The 21,674-nt window shown below is 34.7% G+C and overlaps 1 protein-coding gene across 6 annotated transcripts; it reads left to right on the forward strand.

Moving 5' to 3' along the window:
- The first annotated feature begins 231 nt into the window (after window positions 1-231).
- On the forward strand, window positions 232-17,200 carry LOC131164599 (uncharacterized). 6 transcript variants are annotated; one of them, XR_009139289.1, is made up of 11 exons: window positions 233-510; window positions 737-838; window positions 952-1,111; window positions 1,210-1,389; window positions 8,314-8,448; window positions 8,691-8,773; window positions 9,216-9,309; window positions 9,400-9,488; window positions 9,570-9,642; window positions 9,734-9,781; window positions 16,754-17,200. XR_009139289.1 is itself a non-coding variant. In XM_058121902.1 (9 exons), the coding sequence occupies exons 1-8, from the start codon at window positions 263-265 to the stop codon at window positions 9,478-9,480; spliced, it is 1,083 nt and encodes a 360-aa protein (XP_057977885.1). In that variant the 5' UTR covers window positions 233-262; the 3' UTR covers window positions 9,481-9,509; window positions 16,728-17,200. The 6 variants fall into 6 exon arrangements, 1 of the variants encoding a protein (XP_057977885.1); XR_009139292.1 differs by lacking the exon at window positions 9,570-9,642 and adding an exon at window positions 14,724-15,041 and having other exon boundaries at window positions 9,734-9,780; XR_009139293.1 differs by lacking the exon at window positions 9,570-9,642 and adding an exon at window positions 14,724-15,023 and having other exon boundaries at window positions 9,734-9,780.
- The last annotated feature ends 4,474 nt before the right edge of the window (window positions 17,201-21,674 follow it).

Genomic DNA, 21,674 nt, shown 5'->3' on the forward strand with positions numbered 1-21,674 from the left:
AAGTAGTGTTTGATTGTTTTTAAAATAAATAATATTTATAAAATTAATCTTATTTATTAAGAGAGCCACTTATAAGTGAAAAAAATATTAGCTTGAATTATTTCTCAAAATTCATTCAAATAATTATTAAAAATATAATTTTAAAAAAGTATTCATAAGTGTTTGTCAAAATTTACGTCAAATATTACTTTTTTTATAAAAATATTTATTTTAAATGACAATCGCAATTTTTAGCCTACTCCTCGAATGGTTGAACTCGGGAATGACTCGTTGGCTCATCCGGGAATGGAAGAGGCTCTCTTCATCACCATTGTTGCAAGCTCGAAGCTTTCGATCGAAGGCGGCACTGGAAGCCCTAACCAAGGCTTCAGAGGAAAGAGTCCCAAACATCGTGCTCTACAACTACCCGTCCTTCTCTGGAGCCTTCTCTGCTCTCTTCGCTCGCCTCTTCCATTCCCATCTCAACCATCCCTGCCTCATCTTGCCTTTCTCTTCCGTCGAGCCATTCAGGTCCTACTCTGTGTTTGTGCCAGCTTCTTTGGGTTTTCTTGTTAGGTTTCTCGATTTATCGACTTTATGTACCCTAATTTTTCCTTTGAAGTGTTCGTTTGCTTGCAAAAGCACAAAATCTATGTTGTTTTTCGCTTCTAATAGCTGGAAATTACTTTATTTTTTACTAGTTGGTGCATTATCTGGAAATGCGAGAAAATTCTTTTTCATTTTTCCCGTTCCATAGGGCTGAGGATTTCTTTGTGGAAGGGCTTGAGAAGTGCTACTTTCTCGATTTTCTTGGGCCGAAAGGATTTGCGATTGAGTTGTCGCGGCAATCATCATGCCAGTAAGCTAATATCAGATTTTCAATTTGTCAGCTGTTTGCTCTGTATCTCCCAGTTTTTGCCATTTTGGGGATTTGGAATTTGAAGTTTATTTATTAATTGTCTATTTAAACAGTGTTATAGGCTTCGATCACCGAAAGTCAGCACATTCAAAGGTTCCTTCCCCGGAAGATTGTATTGAGAACGTTACATGCTTTGTTGATATTGAGAAGAGTAGCTCAACCGCTGTCTATGAATATTTTTCTGCTGGCCTTGCAGATTTAAAATCTCCTGATGTAAGTAGAAAGCTTAATGCCGTTTGTGCTTTATTTCCACCTACTAATTTTGGCAGTGAGTGTCTATCAAGAGAACTATGTCTTATTTATTCAAACAGGGAGAAGTTGTGAGCTTAATAAGGCCAAAAGACCAACATCGCGTGGAAATGGTTCTCAAGTACCTGGCGGATGTGGACCTGCGCCAATGGAACTTACCAGACATAAGAGCATTTAACATTGGACTTGGTGAATGGCGCTCAAAGTTGAACTGCATTACTAATCCATACATGTATGAGCAGGTTTGGTAATTCAAATTTTTTTATTTGTTTTTTTTTTTTTTGCCGAAATTTGGCTTAGGGTGGGAGGGGGGGGGGGAGGGGATGGATGTAGATTCTTTTTATTCTCATTATGATTCAAGTGCTAAGTTATTGATTGGAGTTTCCTTAAAGGGTGGCAACAGTAACGTTTTTCCACATTAAATAGTGGAGATAATATTGGGAAAGAATATAAATCAGGAATTAGACCTCAATTTTTTTAATTAACTTTTGTGGTATTAAAGAACATGCAAAATTGTAAAAGCTAGTGCTGCTAGAATATTTCTGTATATATATATATATATATATATATATATGTTTGTTTATTTATAGTGTAGTTTGATTTGTTAGCTTGGTTGGGTCACATTTCCTAATTTTTAGAAAATGAAAATCATGCGAAACCAAGTGGACGGTTAGTGAAATGGAAAGCCACGGGAGGCAAAACTTCTAGAGGTTGTTTCTTTACACTTCAGTTGTCATGCTGAACTGTGTGGTAAAAACTGCAATCTGGCAATTGAATAAAGGATTCTAGTTGCAATAAAATGAAGAAATAGAGTAAGAATTCCGTGGAGTCAAAGAGGGAATAAGGATAAATGAGTTTTCTAGGGCATGTAGCTGCAATAGAGAACTCAATCTGAACTTTTTTACTGAAATAACTCTTGAGGAAACAGGAGCAGGAGCCTCCATAAGAGGGTTTTGTAGTAAAAAGCCCTACAGTCTAATCCCCTAGTCGCTTGTAAAAGATTTTAATCTCAACCCTCAATTAATTTAACTTAAACGTTGAGCGGGTTTTGAGAATAAGTTTGGTAACACTTTTAGTCGACTTGTAGTACTTGTACATTCTATATGAGCGTTCATGATGTGGGGTTTGACTATATAAAGGATTGGTACCCTTCATGCCAAAACTTTATTATCATTTTTAGAAAGGTGTGTATGGCTACTTGTTTAGAGGAAGATTGCATTCCTTGCACCTCCTTTCATAGCTTCTTGGTTTGGGAGCTGTATGTTGGAGGCCTTGCTGGCCATTTTGGGAGAGACCACTCTTGTCGTGGACTACATGTTCTTTTGGTCCCCATTGAAGAAAGATGTTTCTTTGGTTGTATCTTAATGTTGAACTTGCTAATTAGCCAATGGTAAGAAGCAATACACTAGCCTACATTCTCCACATCCACCCCCACACACACCTTGGAAGGATCTTAGGTGGTGTTTGGTAATTGGGAATCAACTTTAGGAATTGGAATCATGGTTGATTTCCATTCCTAAGGTTTGTTTTATAGTAATCTCACTTTGATTCCCATTCCATGTAGAATGGGATTCCTCCTTTTGCCTACATTTTGATTCATGACTTTTACTCTGGAATCAAAGTCTGATTCATGGGAACACAATATTTATTATAATATGATAATTAATATTATTGTAATATAGTATATATTACATAAATTTTAAAAATAATATTAATATTATGATATCATTATTAATATTTAAAATATTTGTAATATATTTTAATATAAATATTAAATCATTATTAGTAATATTATTTTTATTATATATGATAATGTTATAGAATATAAAAATTAGAACAAATATATAATTGTAAAATTTAACAATGATATAGTATCAAGAAATATATAATACAATTGTGTATTACACGTACGCAGGCACATAAATAGTATAATGTAATATTATATATAATATAATAAGATATATATTACATAAATATAAATAATATAATATAATATATCACATAAATATAAAATATTTTAATCATTATTATTAATATTTATATTATATATAATAATATTATAACCCATAAAAAGTAATAGAATAGAATTAAATTGTAGAATACTATGATATAATTGTGGTTATTATTATGTATAATCTTAGAATAAAATAAAATGCTAATTATTGATATCATTAATAAAAACATATAATAACAAATTTTAATAATGATATAATATATAAAAAAAAGAATAAATACTATTGTGCAATAAAATATAATGGTATGGTGGTTGTTTTATTATATTATTATTTTTATAGTAAATAATAAATTATGTTAAATGTTATAATATATGAAATTCTTATTTATGTTTAATAAATTACATATTAAAAAATAATACTTATAAAGTATGAGTAGAGTATAATATTAATGATACAGAGTTAAAAAAAATAAAAATATGACAAAATATAATATGCAAAGTATAATCAAGTACATAATTATCAAAATGATTTTATTATAAAAATATAATTATGATATAGCTTTATTAATAAAATAATAGTAGGTAATAATTACATATTTATAATGTTATTATTTCATGTTAAATTAATTAAATAAATTTTTATACTATAATGACATAATTAATAAATTAGATTCATTTTTGATTCCTATGTTTATATATACCAAACACTATAATACAATTTTGATTCCGATTCCTTGCCGAACCAATCATGAGAGAGGAATATGACATTACGTTTATGATTCCAGTGAATTCCAATTCCGATTTCAAATGTGAACTAAATGTTACCTTAGTATAGATTTCATCCTTTGGTTGCCTGGAACTGCCACAACCATGATTCCATTTTTATTGTGAATTATAGGTGCTAAAAATTAGGCCATTTCATTTTGTGCAGTGAATCCAATGATGCTTCACATGTAGCTAATTATTTCTTGAAGTTGTTAGATTCCATGATTACGCAGTTGAAGTATGTTGTTTTTGGATTTTTATGTGCAAATTATTTGGCACCTAGCTAAAGTTTTTAGCTAGTTTACATCCTTAGAGGCTTAGATTGATGGCCAAACTGTGATGGTTAACTGCAGTTCAGGTTACTAGGTGCATAGTGGGAGATAAATCTTGGAACATGGGTTTTGTTGTTGCCTACTGCAGAGTTTGCATAAAATAATTCAGTGATTTGATCTACTGGAAAGAGTCATTTTGAGATCCTCCATGATTTTCCTCTCAATGGTTTGTGTGCCTTAACTTGTTGCCAAGTTGCCACATGCTATCTTGTTCTGGCTGAGTCTTTTGCTCATACATTTGTGACCTTCATGCAGATACTAGTTGAAAGATGGCTACACATACTGGATAATATGAGCCAGTGTTAGCTCACTGTAGGCATGTCAAATTTAGTTCGACTGATTATATGATGGTATGCATACACCCTAAGCGTTACCTGGAGCATTCTTTTAAGAAATTGCATGCCAGTGCATTTGATGCTTTCTCGTTATTTGTCGTCTTGGCTATAATCTATTGTTCTTGAACTGCAATCTGATATCAGCATTATTCCCATTTTCAATTTAAGGACTCAACACTTTTTCAAGGCACGCTTGAGCACCTCTCTATGCATGTAGACACACTGATCATGTTGAGCATTTTAGATGTCGAGCATGTTGTGTACACACATGGTGGTTATTGTGAAGTGGAACAATCCCTACTTCCGACTCCTCTTGGGTTATTGAGGATGAGTTGTGTCGCCTTGACCAAACATCTTGGAGGAGCACATCCGTTTGCTAGCGATGAATTTTTGCCACACTGGGGTTAAATGACGAGGATTACATTCCATAAGATATCCGTCTTTACAATTGGTCTAGGCGTATTTTTCAGTTTTGGGATGCTTCGCATGATTGAGAATTAAAACCCTAATTAAATTTTGTCTTTTTTCTTAATTGACCCTTTTCTCTTTTATTCACTTTATTTTTTTTTTAATTTCACTTATTTTCTCTTTACTATTTGTTATTTTCTTCTTGTTTTTTCTCATGCCCATAGGTTGTCCATCACAAAATGAACTTACTAATACCTCAACAAACCTTGATTGCCATGCTTGCAACTATTATTTTTTTGAAGTCTAGTGTGTGATATGGTTGAAGGGGAGCTTAGGTGCAACAGTAAGGTTGTCTCCGTGTGACCTGGAGGTCACAAGTTTGAGGCGTGGAAACAGCTTCTTGCAAAAAGCAAGGTAAGGTTGCGTACTATAGACCCATTGTGGTCCACCCCTTCCCCAGACCCTGCATACATGGGACCTTTGTACATTGGGCTGCCGTTTGGTTTGTGATATGGTTCTACAGTGACCATCAACATCTTCAGATATTGAAGTATACAGTGAAATCCTTGATGCAGTGTCTGGGCAATTGAGAGCAGAAATAGCAGAAAAAGGTGTGGGACTTGGCTCACCTTCATCTGCTCTGGTACATCTGGAGGGAGAGGAATGGAAGGGATTTTGATGGGCAGGAAATGCTTGTACAGATATTGAAGGATTCTTTCTTTTGCACCCCTGTTATTATTGGGACCCTGGAAATTTTAGCCCATATCTCTTTTCCTTGATGAATTTTTTGATATTAGAATTTTTAAGCTTAGGTTTGTACCCTTATTCTGTAGGGGGTGCCCTGTTAATTCATACTTGGTAAAAATAACACATTCTTAACCATATGCATTCACAATGTTCAGGACACTTACTTCGTCTTCATCCTTTGTTGTCATTATTAACTTATTACCCTTCAGACCACTAAGGATTCCTCTTGAACTAGATAAGCATTTACTTCCCATTCTCATTGCTGTAACCTTTAATAAGTTTTAATATCTCCTGCACATCTTTCTCAAACTCAACTAGGTTCATCCCTTATTGTGGACAAGCAAGGGGTTTTGTTCTTCGTCTCCAGAAGAAAGGCAGCACAACTGTGACTTGCTGTCCGTTCTCAGGTAGTTTAAACCGAGGTGTTTTGTGTGCAATATCTCGCCAGTTTTTTCTTTTTAATCTTTTCTTTTTTCTCTTGATCAATAGTAGCAACATGCCCATGACACATTTGGTCAGATAAAACAGCAAAACAGCTTCCTGGCGCATTTTGGATCTTTGCAGAGCCTAAATTCATCTTTTTTGTTCATCTTAGACACCCCAAACAGAGCCTGAATTCCTCTGTTCTGCATCTTCACTTCTTCCTAACAAAAGCCACCTTGCATGTAGTGCTATACTTGCCTTTCAGCCACTATGGCATAGTGTCGAGCATCTCCTAGGCTGAATAAATGAGCCACTTCCATTTCATCTCTATTGAATTAATTCAATCATGCAAGGTAATGAGCTGTTTGTTGCTCGTTACTATCACTTAGATCAAGCTGGATTTATTGAACCCGGCTGTCTTATAATGAAGTGCTGGAAACCCTGCAATCCAGACCCTCTGTCTCTTTTGAACCTTTTAATCTCTTTTTTCCATTTATTTAAAAGTTCAGTCATGTGATTACCTAAAGGCTAGGACTGAGTAACTGAAATAAAAGACAATAGACATAAAAGCCCCTAATGTGACCAGTTACAGCAGTGTGAACAGTGCCTGCTACTGGGATGTGAACGTGAAATACTACTATTTGGCCTTTATTCTGGGACTGAATGCTCCTGCTGACTTACTCCAAGTTGTCTGACACAGTGAATCTTGAAGACATTTTTTTTAGCATTTCTTCCACTGTTGAGCAATAATTTATTCAATGGATAATTGTGCATGCATTTAATTTGATATGTTATTCCATTTATTGTTAGTGTTGGGCAAAAATGTTTTAGGAAGTTCTGTGAAGGATTGAGGCAAACAGCTCTTTGAGGCTGTTTGATAACTCCATTAAGTTCTGAAGCTAGATGCTTTGATTTCTTAGATTAACTGCATTAGTAATATGACAATTGAAGCTTTTTGGACTGTCTTAAAGTGTGAGAAAATATGAGAGCAAATGAGGGGATATCTGAGAGATTAATGAGCTTAGTGGTAGGTTGAATAAGCTTTTCGGATGAAACCTGAGGAGATGGGCATGATTTGTTTGATTGTTGTATGGGGGCTTCTGGTTGAACCTATCTAAAATACTTAAAAACCTGTGCAGAAAGGTAGCATACAGATATTAATGAGCTTAGTGGGTGGTTGTATAAGCTTTTTGGATGAAACCTGAACGAGATGGGCATGATTTGTTTGATGTTGAATGGGGGGTGCTTCTGGTTGAACCCATCTAAAATACTTAAAAACCTGTGCAGAAAGGCATTACATAGTGGGTTGTTGAAGTCATTTATGGAACTTAAAATTATTGTGCAGAGAGATGAGACTTATTGAGGTTGGAACCCTTAAGATGGATTAAATTAAGGCTTGAACCCTTGTCCCAAAAAGGTCATTCTCAATTGGGAATTATGATTGTTAGTCATATTGGATATTACCTAAAGCCTCCGGCAGATGATAATCAGTATGAAATATTTTTCTACTTCAAGTGTGCTTCAGTACCTCTATAAAAGATGCTCCATCGCTTAATCAGCTCTTATAGATTTTCTTTACTAGCTGGATTTTATCACATATATTGCTTCTGAAGAAATTTCTGGTCCTAGCTCAAAATTTTGTATTTATTCTTTGACAATTTTAAAAAGGAAAAGAAACCGCCTTTGCTAAGATATTCATGCAAGTTTACATTTTTCTTTTGAAGACCACCTCTATGACAACCTTTTCATTAGTGTGATTCTTCAATGTTTTAATATATATTGCTCCTAGTTAGAGAATGAAACCTGGATTCAAATTCAAAGCAATGCAAGATATCCCTTGGACAGAGCAACTCTCAAATGCATTGGTTATTTATCAAAAGGGAAGAAAATGATCAGCTGCAACTTCTTTTCCTTTTCTACGATATGTATTAAATCATAATTTTTGTGTAGTAAGCGGCCCTATGTATAAATTTTGTGTAGTAAGTGACCCTATGTTCTTTTGTTTATCTCAGTTTATGGAAAGTCCATGCTAAAAATTACCCTGTGAAGGCTGATATGCTTATGTAAATCCTATGTTGAGCAAAACCTCCTACCAAACTGGAAAAATCGCCTTTCCCTTTTTCCTTGATTAGAAAGTTTTTACTTGTCTGTTTCAATACTGAAATCTGTTTTTAACTTTGTCCAAATCAATTATGTTGACAGTTGCTGGAGATAAGTTCCGTGGATTTAATTTCCAAAGGAAATTCTTATATTTCTTCTCGAATGAGTGCTTCAAAGAAGTTGCTGGATAAGGTTTTCAAAGTTCGATTGGGCAGAGGATTTTATGGAGTGTGTCTGGTATAAATTGCTATGCTTCAACTGATTGTTCTACTTCTATTTGTTTCAGCCCATTGTCTCTTGTTTACCCTTATCATGGGCTTTACTTTACCTTTAGCTTTACATTAGTTTTGTTTTTTGTGCCTTTATGCTGGATCGTGTTTCAATTGATAAAAGCGATGCAGTGTTTTTTGTCTTAGTCTCAATGTTTTCTTTCATGGGAATTCTTATAATCTTGTTGTTTCCATTTCTGTGGTTTGTAGGGTGTTAGGGTTGAAGGGAATTCCAACTTAAGCAATGAAATAGGCAAGCAACTGAGTGAAAAGAGTGCTGCAGCTGGTTTGAGGTAGGGAAATCTGGGTTGTCAGTTTCTTCTAGCTGCTGCAGCCTGTTAGCCATCTGAATGTTTGGGCCAACTTTTGATTGATGATAAATTGAAGGCTGGTTCTGAAATATCCTCACCCCGTTCTATGTGCACTACTAGTTGAGAGCCTTTCCACATGAACGTTTTCACTGACATGGATGTGCCCATTCAAAATGCTCAATCAACTGTCATAGTTATAACCTCTAATATACTTCATTTTTTATTTTTTCCATTTTATATTTTGTCAATGCTGTTAGAGAGTTACTTCCCATCCACCATTAAATACTATCGGAGCTGTTTTTTTTTTTTGGGTGAGCCTATCAAAGCTGTTCTTACAGAAGAAAAGCAACATTAATTGTTTTGAAGTTGTAGCACAAGGTGTGCATGTTATCTCATTTTGGAGCAAATTCATGGATGATGTCAGGCCCATAGGAGCTGTTATTTTCATGCAGCGCAATAATCTGAAAATGTGCTTGAGGAGTACTGATAGTGCTACTGATACCTCTGAAGTGGCAAAGGTTTACACTTTTTTGAAGCGATGATGAGTTATTTACTTTCTGCTGTCATCTGAGATAAAATATAAATTTTCTTTGCATCACTAAATGAAGGCATATGGTGGAGGTGGCTCCATGAGTTCAAGCTCCTTTATGATAAGGATGGATGAATTTAATCAGTGGCGTTCGTCATGAACATTTAGGTATGAAAGCTATCGTTTTATGTGGTTGCAAAGAGACAATTCTCATTACCAAACTATTTTTTATTGAACATTTCTTTCTAGATGCTACTTTTTCTTTGACATCTTTGCTTTCACATCTCCTTGTTGCGGACAACCTCTCTTCGTAATTTACAAAGTAATTTTTTTTTCTTCTTGAGTTTTTACTTTGAATATTTCTGATGGGCAAGCTCTTATGGTCTAATGGTATCTTTATTGCATCTTCCCAGGGGAGGAGGTTATATCAAGCCCAAGCACATTAATTAGCTTCAATTAAGGTTTGTATTCAGTTGGTGCTGTTTAGGTGTGTTTTTTTGTGTTCTTATGTTTTGGATTGAATATTTTCCTTTTTCTTTTGTGTGTTGTTTATGACTATCATAAACTTGTTTAAGATAGCAGTTATTAAGAGGGCTGTACCGTGGAACTTAGTAAACTGAAGTACTGAATTGAACCAAACCGGTTGGGTAGGTTTCAGGCTTGAAACTGTATGAGTTTGTTTGCTTCTGCCAATAATTTAAACTGAGTTGAACCATTAATTCTACGGAACTGAACCAATTATGGAACCAATTTTATCCAAACCATTATTTTTGCCCAAACTTGTCCAAACTTGATCAATTTGAATGAGCTGGGATGAGTAGTTTTGAAATTTAAAGTAAATATGAAGGGTGGTGAAGTTTAGACTTCAATCCTGGCCTAAGGGGCCAAATCTTAATGTGAAACCACCTTTGCTTGTGAATTTTGTATTAGCATATGGGTAATATAATTTGTATATGTAACCATAAAATTAACGTGGAGGCTCTTCATAATCTCCATCTCTATTTTGAGATTGGGATTGAGAATTATTTTCCCAACCTTGCGGAAACACATAATTGAGACCTATGTTCACGTCATTTTGTTGTTGCTCTTGAAAATCTATCGGTGGCGAAAAGCCAACAGATATAGGAGGTGCATAATTTCCTCAACCATGTCCTGAATCATATCCATAAGTTGGGGCTGGGGCTGGCTTTGGGTATTGAGTAGAAGAAGACTCACTAGACCTTGACCCACTAGGATAAGGATGATATGCATGATATGAATTATAGTCTTGAGGTGGTGGATACACTGGACGATAACTTGTATCATGAGATTCATATGATTGTGATGATGAATCATCTAAACCAAAGTCATGAAAACTACAAATCATACCATGAATCTTCAGTATAGTCACGATCTCGACGCCCATGACTTCTTCTAGTCTGTGCTTCATGACTCCCACTAGGGCCACCAATCGTAGCACTCCTCCTGCTAGGTTGTGAATATTAGTACTCAGGAGGAATACTCAAATTATAATTTTCAGGTATATCGTGTAATTTATAACGACTAGGAGGATATGTGCCCCTTACAAATGATGTCCTTATCTCATACCATAATCATATTCTGCACCACCAGTAGCAGCAGCAGCACCACCACCACTAACACCATCACCCCCACCACTATGACCATTATCATCACTTGGGGGGTTGAAACCAAGGTTTTCATCACTTTGTGTACGTTTAGGACTCGAACTCGAATCATGTGCTTTTATTGGTGGTTGATCACTTCCTTCTGCAGTACCACCAACCTCTTTATCTAACCAATTTGAGTTGTCCTGACCGTCAAGTAATGGTGCCTCTCTTTTCTCTAACTATGGACTTAAAGGATCATTTTCTTCAAAAATATAGTCCAAATTGATGGGGTTGAAGCTATCTTCAATTTCTTGTTGGCTTCCCCTCATTGTATGCCTTAATTTTATCCTCATGCTGTAATGCACAAGTCTTTGTAGTCTAATGTACTTCAATCTATACCTTATTTTTGTATGGATGAGGTTAAAGGTGCTCCAATTACGCTCACATTTCGAAGCTAATGTGGTTTGACTAAAGAAATCTTATTGCTATTTTCTGCAGCTCAGAAGCACACATGTCATAGTGGATCCACCATTTGGCTGCATCGAGTAATTGAAGAAAAATACATGTCAATATAGTGTATTTTGAAAATTCAAAATTGAACATAAAAATGACAGAATAGATCCATTCATCCATTACTTAGCTACATTTACCAGGATTTGTTTGTTTCGCTGCCCTTTGAGCAAATGGGTTCCAAATGTCTCTTGTCTATTCTGATATAGCAATAACTAGAGAATGATGATTGTGAAGTATAATTAATTAATTAGATATATATTGTAGAAATTATTACGAAATAGAACCAATATTTACTTGATTAATAGCCCGAACTTGAGTATCTATATTGGGTACCAATTTGGTTATCACTTCATTAACCCCATCCATGACTTCTCTAGCAACTTAAGGAGAGAGAATGGGGCACCATAAAGGAATTGGGGGTTCAAAAAATGTCCTAAAATTAAATTCATAAGCACATTAATCAATAATAGTGTTTTAATACAAGTATGAAACTATGCAAGAATGTAACAATATAATATTTTGCATAATTTAAAAGTTAAAATAAAAGAAAATATATTTTTACATTTTATATATACTTACTAGCTGCGTGCAAGTCTTGATGCAATTGAAAGCTCCACCGGTTATCAATTATTTTCCAATAATCTTTGTAGAACCGGCAATCTTTCTGACTAGTGGACTTTGCCCTATCAATTGCCACATATATGAAACCCGTGGTTGGTTTTTCCATCACTATCAACTAATTTAATAGCTCTCACTAATGGTTCCTGCACTTCAAATATATTAGGGGCCTTTTGCCAAAATTATTTCCCTAAGATAATCTTCTTTGCGTCATATGTTGGGTTTGATTTTGTCATTTCAAACTTTTATTTTTTCCAAGCATCATATATGAACATTTTTCTTCATGAAATTCACTATCCATGTGTGATTGTAAATAAAGGAGGTTATTGTTTTTGCATCTTTTAAGACCTTCACATTACTTTTCTTACCCATGTCTTCAATAATAAGATCTATGTAATGAGTTACACATGTTGTCCAGTAGAGATTAGGTCTTTTTCTCTCCAATCTATTCAACCACCTCGTCCATTAATCTGAAATGAAATTACAGATTTAATAATTTTTACTACTTAATTGAAAATATACAAATATGTAAAACTATTTACATAGACAATCAAAATTAGAAAATTGCCTGAAATAAAATATTTAGCTATTTGGCTCGACACAGTAGAGACATCAATTGACATGTGGAACACGATGCCTCTATTGCAATAAACTTAAAAGTTTATTATGTGTTTTTAAGTTGGCCCTAACTGACCATCACACATAATGGTTGCACCTCTCTCTTTCCAAATGCCAACAAAAGAAGATATATACCCTTTCATTTCCTAATACTTTTGCTCCATATAAATTCTAGAGATCTCATAGGGTGATGCGCCCTTCACCTCCTTTCCAATCTCTGTACTAACATTAAGCATCGACTACATAAATGGAGAGTCAGCTACATTCATTGGAATTTAATTATAAATTAGGAATTTTCTCATTGCTTTTCCTAATTTACTACTTAAACCCTTGAGAAGTTTGATGTTTATTTTGGTTGCTTGTTACTCCTAATTTTTTTATAATGAAGGATCCATTGCCCCTAGTCTAACTTCAAGGGCACAGGGGTTTGATCAATTGCTGTCCACTACCTCTAGCTTCTTGAATACTCTGACTGATCTCTACCAAAACCATTAACTTTGCCACTACTAGAGCCACCCCCTTGTTTATAATAATTACCACTTCCATTAGCTCTTGCCCTAAATCTTTGCTTTTATTCCCATTCTTACTGTGCTCGTATCTTTCTTGCCGAGCAAATCTCATTCTTTCCTCATCTGATCTTTTTCATCACTTAAAATTTCAAGATCTCCTCTGATTTGTGCTTCCAGTTCTTCTTTCCTTTTTTGTTTATCTTTCTTCTTCTCGGCATATTGTTAAAGATGTTTCATCATTTGTTCTCTAACTTGCGTGGTCACATTTGGACACCTAGACACCTGACCTTTTTTATGTGTCAAGTGTTGTTTCAACCGTGTAATTCCTACTTTGCTTGTCTTGCCACACAATTTACATCAGACAACATGTCTACTACCTTCCACTGAAGTAGCAAAATGCCAACTAATGTCTTCATAGGTAGCTCTTCACTTCCTTTTTTATCATGTGGCATCTTGATACTTGATTCGATGATTTCTACACATAAAAAAAAAAGTTATGGTCATTTTACAAGAAATTAAGAATAAAATGGTACAAAATAGTTAATTACATAAAAATATCATATAAATGATGGATTAAATTTAAGATGGTGCTAACTATTGAGTATTATTAACTATTAAGTTATTAACTAATAAGGTAATACTTAATAACTACCAAAATAGGAATTAGGAATTGATTAATTTAATACTAATAAGTTATTATCTATTATGATATTTTGTCAAATTATATAAATTTTAGTTGATTTATATATATATAATGTAATTATTTATATTACAATTTACAATTTAACAAAATAAATATAGAATCATAGATCTTATAACTTAAAAGGTAGTGTACTTGTGTAGAAATTAGAATATATTATAAATTGAAGACCTAATATTAATTGTCAAGGTATTTAAAAAAATAAATATGTAGATTTATAATTTGTAGTAATTTTAATATTAATTAATAATTTTTTACTTATATAATTAATTACATACACTGTTAGTTGTTACACATAAAATAAAATATGAAAAAGTTATTAGTAATTTGGTAATATACTAGCTTTCTAAGTGTAGCCTCACAATCTAATATTAAATATGTAGATCTATTGATTCTGTACTTTGCACCACTTTTTTATATTAATTAATAAATTTTACTTATATAATCAATTATTTACATACATAAAATAAAATAAAAATACAAACATAAAATTTTTAAATTGTCCTAAATTGCTTAGTGTAGTAGCAGTGCTACTGTAGCCTCTACTACCTACTCTACTCATTCTTGCTTAGAATTTTTTTTTTTTTTTTTTTAAGAAAAAGGAGGAAGAAACTGGAAGAAAGAAGCATACTCAATGGACAGTGAAGACTGGCTGGATGGAGCTCAAAATCCTCAAATTTCTTCTTGTTTATGAAGAATTTCACAATTTCTTTGTAGAATCTACCCTAAACTTTTCCAAATAACAGTAAGTTTTCTGAAAATTTGTGAAAATTTGCAAAGACCTAAGAGCCAAGTCAGCTGACCTTCAGAGCAGCACTTCAAACGACAAATTGAAGCTGGTTTGGCTGTTTTTAAGCTTCAGATCAATATATCTAAGCTGGACGAAGGATAGGAGAGGGGGAAAAGCAGCAAAACGCAAAGAAAAGCAAAAGAAATGAAGCAGATTCCAGGAGATAAGGTGTGGGCAGGGCGTAACAGTGTGTGGCCGTTATGGCTCCGTAACTGCCGTTACGGCCGTGTACTTTGAGCTCGCCACATTAGCAGCCTGTAATGGTGTCGGAGCCTTCAAAAATACATTACCTATGTTGTTTAATGCCATGCACCACTATCCGTTGTCTTGCTGTGGCCTGATACAAAGGTCTCCTCCATCCCCCAGGTTTTTCTTTTTTCTTTTTGTATGAACCAAATCAATGAACCTTATCAACTATTGAGTGTATACAGCCTTTTATATATATATAATTCTTTGCCAGATTCCAGTCTGTCTCCATATCTCTCCTGATTGGTTGATTATTTCTGGCCATCTTTGTTGTTGAGTGTATAATTTTCAACTGATAATTTTTATAAACAGGGAGTTCTCTTCACCTGCAACCAAACCAGACCAGTGAACTTCTATGGTTAAGTTTGATTTGGTTATGAGGGTAGGTTGGGTAGGTTCTGGTTCCATTTTAGGGAACCAAAATAGTTTGTTTCAGTTCCAAATTTCCCTTGAAACTGAATGGAGCCATTTCAACCCTTACTAGTAAGCATATGCTTAGGTTCAGCTGGTAAAGTCTTGAATTGAGTATCAAGAACATAGATCCAAGATCCAAAATCGGGAACTATATTAGGGTCTATTACTTCTCTGAAGCATGTTTTGCAAAGTGATTCCTTTTCCTAAAGGGAAAGGAGGTTGTCTTCACCTTAAATGGACCTATCCTAGCTTTGGTGATTATGAATTTATAGACAACCTTGATCAAAAGATGTGTCCTTTCCCTGAAGAGCGACTGAAAACAAATTTTGTTGTGCATTTCTACTTTCTTTGTGCTTATTTAGCATATAACTTATATGCATGGATGTTTGCATAGTATTGTTTTCCTGCCCTTATTCCCCATCGCCTCTCTTGGCAGTTATTAAGCACAGTGCTTAGGTTCAGTCAGTAGGGTATTGAATCGAGTAACGAGCAAAGAGCAAGAGATCCAAAATTGGGAATTATATTAGGGTCCGTTTAACATCTAGAGCATGTTGCCCAAAGTATTTCCCTTAAAGGTAAAGGTAAAGGTAAGGATGCATCCTTTACCTAAACTGATTTAAGCTCTCCATTTGATAACACCAATTCATGGTGTGATTGCAACTTTATATACAACCTAGATTGAAAAGGATGTATCCTTTCCCTGAAGGATGACTGCTCTGTTGTAAATGAGTACTATGTGCATATGGACGTATGGATGGATGTACGGGTGGATGTATGCATGGTGATTAGAGGTTGCCCCCCAACCATGTGCACAAACAAAAGTGGCGGAGGGCAGGAGTGAAAAACCGCCTTTTCCAGTTAGTGGTTGTTTCTTGTTTTGTGTAAGTTCAGTATATCTGGTGTAAAAGACTCCAATGCTATATTGGGCGTTCGGGGAGGATAAAGCTGTATGCAGCCTTACCTCCATATCTTGATTGTGTCCTTTACTTGCACTGTGACCATTGTTCTTTACCTAAAAGCTTAAGTTGTTAGATTGTGGGTCGAAAATGTATATCAAGGTTTAACAATAATAAAATAGCGTACATCGCTCCCTCTAATAGTTCGACCTGGTTAGGTTTGTTAGCGTAGTGAAATTCTCTGAGATGTTTCCATATGGTGGGTGACTAATTTATCGAAAGATACTGTTAGTGTGCCTGTTAGTCTTGAACATACATCTTGTTCAACACCTGGTACAAGCAACACTACATGGAAAAAACCAATTATTTTCTTTTCATTGGTTCAATACATTATGCGTGAACTGGTGTAAATTTCCTTCTTTTTATGTACAACATGGGAATAAAGTAGAGAACTTTTTTATAGCATGTTTACTTGTATAATTTGAAACGGCTGAAGCTCAAAGATATGACTTTTGATTGCAGCGTGCATGTGCACTAGCATCTGTCTTGCGTGGAGTATCAAACTGGTACGCAACTTGGACAAGGACATGCGGTGAATTATTGAGCCAACAGGACATGGTCATTGCCCAGAAAAAGCCATAAATTATGATTACCCTGCTGTGACTGCACAAATACTTCGCCATTTTTAGGGCCATAATTTCATAATGTCTTCCCCCACTGCCTCAGCCCTAGTTAGTTTTGGTCTTCCACCTTTTTCTTTCACACTTTGCTCCTCTGCACACTATGGTTATTGAAGCATTACACACACTTGATAAGCGCATCTTCACTTCAGTACTTTGCTCCTTTTTATAGGCAATGATCCCTCCAATCTCCCCTATGAATTTTTGTTCTAAGATAAGTAAAGCGGATGCTTTTGGGCAATTCCCATTATTCCTTCAATTTCTATACCTTCTACTGTTAAAAGTGCAATCCATGTTATTATGCTGTCCTCCTCTAATAATGGGTCACTAAATGTTTTGTTTACATATATATCATTGCTTTCTCTTTTAAAAAAAAATTCCAATTATTTACTTTGTGTATTAAAAAAAAAAAAAAAAAAACAGTTATGCTCCAGTGTGTCAGGCAACGTGCTGAGTTATATTGGTGGATTATTGGCCAGAACTGAGAAGCATGAGCTCAAAAGATGTATTTAAAACTTCTACACATTTAATTATGTTGGGTGTTTCCAAGCATGCCAAAATAATGCTGTTTTTGACATGGACATGGCTCCATTACCTAGTGTCTGTTCTACTTGGATAACTATTGAGTTTCTAAGGTTTTAATTACTTGTTAAAACGCTCCATGAAAAAAATATTTCTTGGGATTAAGAATTTTGTTTTTTGTTTAAGGAATGAACATATTCGCGATTAGTTAGACATGACTCTCGGAGAAGATAAGGGAAGGGTATGTTTACATAAGTCAAATAGCGCACTAGTGAGAAGCAAACTAGTTATTGATAGTGATAGCAGGAGTAGGATAGGATAGGATAGGATAGACCTCAAATAAATTGGAATGAGATGGTAAGAATTTAATAGTCTTAAATTATTGGAGGAAACTAAATAATGTAAATTGGCAAAAGGAGTCATGTAGCTGATTGCACGTAGTGGAACCTTGGGCTTTGTTTGTTTGTCTGTTTAATTATTATTATTATTATTTTTAATTTTAATTTTTTTTTAGAGTTTCTGACGAGAAAAATCCAAGTTTTTGAAAAAAAATAATAAAAAAAAATAGGGTTGTCTCAATATTTTGAAAAAGGAGGGTCAATGAGAATTTTTTTTAATAAAAAAAAAAAAGAAGTGAGTAAATATCCATGTGTGGGGACTGCTGGACTGGTTTTTTAGTGGGTTGCTCTAGGTGAACAGCGCCTGTTTCTAATTGGTTTCAGCAATGCCAACCCTTTATGGTTAATGGGGCAACAGGTATTGTTTATAAAATATTTGGTGAATTTTAAAATGAAACAATCTATTTTTTTTTTTTTAATTTTTATAGTAAAAGAAGAGATTTCATTAATAAGAAAAGAGTTTACAAAGAGGAGAATATGACATCAAAATTTTGAAAAAAAAAAAAAACCAAAAGAAGAAAAAGAAAAAGAAGGAACAGAAAAAAAACAAATAAATACTATGAAATATCAAAGGAAAAGAATCCTCCATTCTCGCAAGTGCTAACTCCCTTAAAGCATCCACAACTAACGTACCATAAAGAGGCCAAATATAGAATCTTCTCCTAAACCAACTGCCAATTCAATATTTTTCCCTGTATAAATTTGGGCATTCTGCACCAACCATAGTCCCCACAACATTGCAAATATACTGCACTTCCAAAGAGCAGCTCCATCCTTCTTCCAAAACGCTCAAAGACAGTTCCTTCCATCGATGCAGGGCGAACCCAAGTTCCTCTCAACACGTCAAACAATTTACTTCGGATGTTCCAAGAAAAATCAGTGTAAGAACAGGTGAGATGCCATTTTAGACTTCAGCATTCGATTAACAATGCACACAAACATTTGGAGATAAGGTGTTCAAAGTCTCCTGATTTGCAATAGATTATTAGTATTAATTCTTTTAAGCATAGTGAACTAAACGAAAGCCTCAATCTTTGGGGAATCTCTGGCCTTCCAATAGATGAATATAAAGGAAAACAAGTGTTTGAGCCGAAGACCAAGTATCCTTAAATGAAGGAAGATGACAAGTGTTCAATAGCAACAAGGAGGAAAAGTCCCATTAACTCTGTTATCATTTAAAGCAATGTTTTAAAAGGCTTAATTGAGGCTCGCCTCAACGCAAGGCATGCCTACAATGCCTTAAAGCTCACTCTAAAATATTAAATCCCAAAAAGGGTAACACATTTATACAAAAGGCACACCTTTTGCGCCTGTTTACTTGAGGCTTACGCATTTTGAGTGTGTGATTTTTAAGTAAGATTTGGTTAGAAAATTTTAATTTTGTGTTTATATAAAATGAATGTCATAATATGAGTTGGTTTCTAAAACACTCGAACCTCAACCTTGCCAAAGTAGTTGAGTTGCATCTTAGGTCTTGAAAATAATTTGAATTTTGTAATGTTATTGCTATCTCTTGCCCTGATTTATGTAATTAATTCAAGTTAGCAATTTTTGAATGACCAACAAGTAGTTTGCAAATTATATTTGATTTTTTTTTACATAATATTTGTGATTTTTAAATTTTTTTTCTTTATTTTTAAAATATGTATAATTTGTTGACATATTTTTAATTTAAAAAAAAAAATTTCTCAAAAGGCTTACGGCCCAATGCCTTAAGGCTTATGCCCCGCCATTGATTTAAATATCTTTTGAAATGAAGTTCCAACATATCAGAGGGCTAACCAAATCAAACGCAATGAAAGAAATCATACTATTTTGCCCTGAGCTCAATTAAAAGAGATTAGGAAAAGATGTGGATAGAACATCATTCCCCAACAACGAATCTTTCTAGAAATGAACTTGAGAACTCCTGCCCACTACAAAATCAATGTGAGGAGTGAATGAGGGATAAATATGAGAAATAGATTTCCACAAACTCTCAGATGAACATTGCAAACTAACATTGGTGTACAATCCATTCTCACCCAACCCATGTTTACTTCTAATTACTTTATGCCAAAGGGAATGATCTTCTAGGGAAAATGTCATAACCATTTAGCTAGGAGAGTGATGTTTTTAGACGCTAAATTTCCAAGATCTAGTCCTCCCTCCATTTTATACTTGCAGATTACTAAAGGATCTTGAAAACCCTTAACTCCTGAAAATAAGAAATACCTCATTATGTTCTCAATCCTATTTGCAGTCCCAAGAATCTTAAAAATAGATAAATAATATAATGGGAAGACAAACATGCCTGAATAATGGTAATTCTATCCCCAAAGGAAAAAAGTACCCCCTTCCTACTGTCAAGCCTCTTAGAAAGAAGGTAGAATAGAGGGAGGGTCTATATGTATGAGTACTAATAAGGTAGAAGGTAGATTACTAACAAAGTAGTAATATGAGGGTGACAAAAAATCATAACAAAAAAAAAAAAAAATTAGAGATTGGATGCTAGGTACAAGTGCATTTAAACTTCTAAATAGCTATAGGAGGATCAACATCATGGGAAATAGGATCATCTAGCGAGGGAATTAGAGGTGCAAAAGTAGAAGTTGGAGGAGGCTCTCCTCCCTTGAGTTGCCATGTATACTTTCAAATTGGGATGATCCAAGCAATGAGAAGGACTTAAACTAGATGAAGATAGGAGGATTGGGCACAAATAATAGGTTAGGATCTAAAAAGCAAGATAGAGGAAGGGACTCATCAAGGTCAACAGAACTCAAGGAATTTGAGTAGTATGGCATAGGCACAAAATAGGTGACATCAGTCGAGACAAAGAATTAATGTAAAGTTGGTTTATAACATTGGTTTAACTTTTGAGTATAAGGATTCTAAGAAAAATACATTTGATAGCACAGGGTTCCAACTTATTCGTTCCTAGATTTGATTGATGGACAAAGGACACAACCAAATATGCGATGAGGAAGGGAGAACAAAGGAGTCTTAGGGAAAATAATTGAATATGAGATTTTACAACCAAGGATAGAGGATGACATTTTATTGATGAAAGAGCTGGCAATGAGCACGACATTACTCCAAAATACTTTGGGGACATTCATTTGATTCAATAGAGTTTGAGTGACTTTTAGAATATGTCTATTTTTTCACTTTGCAACTCCATTTTGTTGTGGAGTGTGGGCACAAGATGACTAATTGATCATACCTTAATTGGTCATATAGGTATAACACTAGTTTGGAGAGTGAGATATTTGTTTTCACAAGCCCAATTGCCAAAATCCTTTTTTTGGGGGGGGGGGGGGGAGCATTGAGCACTGTTGTTCATGTGTTAAATCTTACACCTTGTGTTCCTCTACAATTTGATGTGCCAGACCAAGTTTGTACAGGCAAGGATGTGTCCTGTAATCATTTGTGTGTCTGTAGAGACCTGAAGAATTGTGGTATTTAAATAATAAAGAAAAGAGGGAGAAAAAGGAAATTTTAAGGGGGGTCTTAGCAAGTCCTTGTCGACGAACGCTATTGTCAATGAGTGATTACCGAGAGGGCTATTTGAGGGTCTGAAATTCATCGATGAAGGTTATGAGTTCGTCGATGAACTCCCTTCTTGACCTCGTCAACGAAGTAACATGTCTTGTCGACAAAGGTAAGTGTTTAAGTATGCCAAATTCGAATTTCAGCACAGAAATTTCGCATGCAACCCTTCTCTCTCTCTATATTTTTGTCCCTTCTACCTTCTCTCTAACTTTCTGGCTTGGGTTTTCGCAAAAGCGACGATCCGAAGTCGCCACGCTACTCCTGAGAAGATTCTCTTCACATCTGCTGGAGTAGATCGTTGATTAGGCTAAC

Source organism: Malania oleifera, chromosome 9 (assembly GCF_029873635.1).
Source record: "Malania oleifera isolate guangnan ecotype guangnan chromosome 9, ASM2987363v1, whole genome shotgun sequence".
NCBI lineage: Eukaryota > Viridiplantae > Streptophyta > Magnoliopsida > Santalales > Ximeniaceae > Malania > Malania oleifera.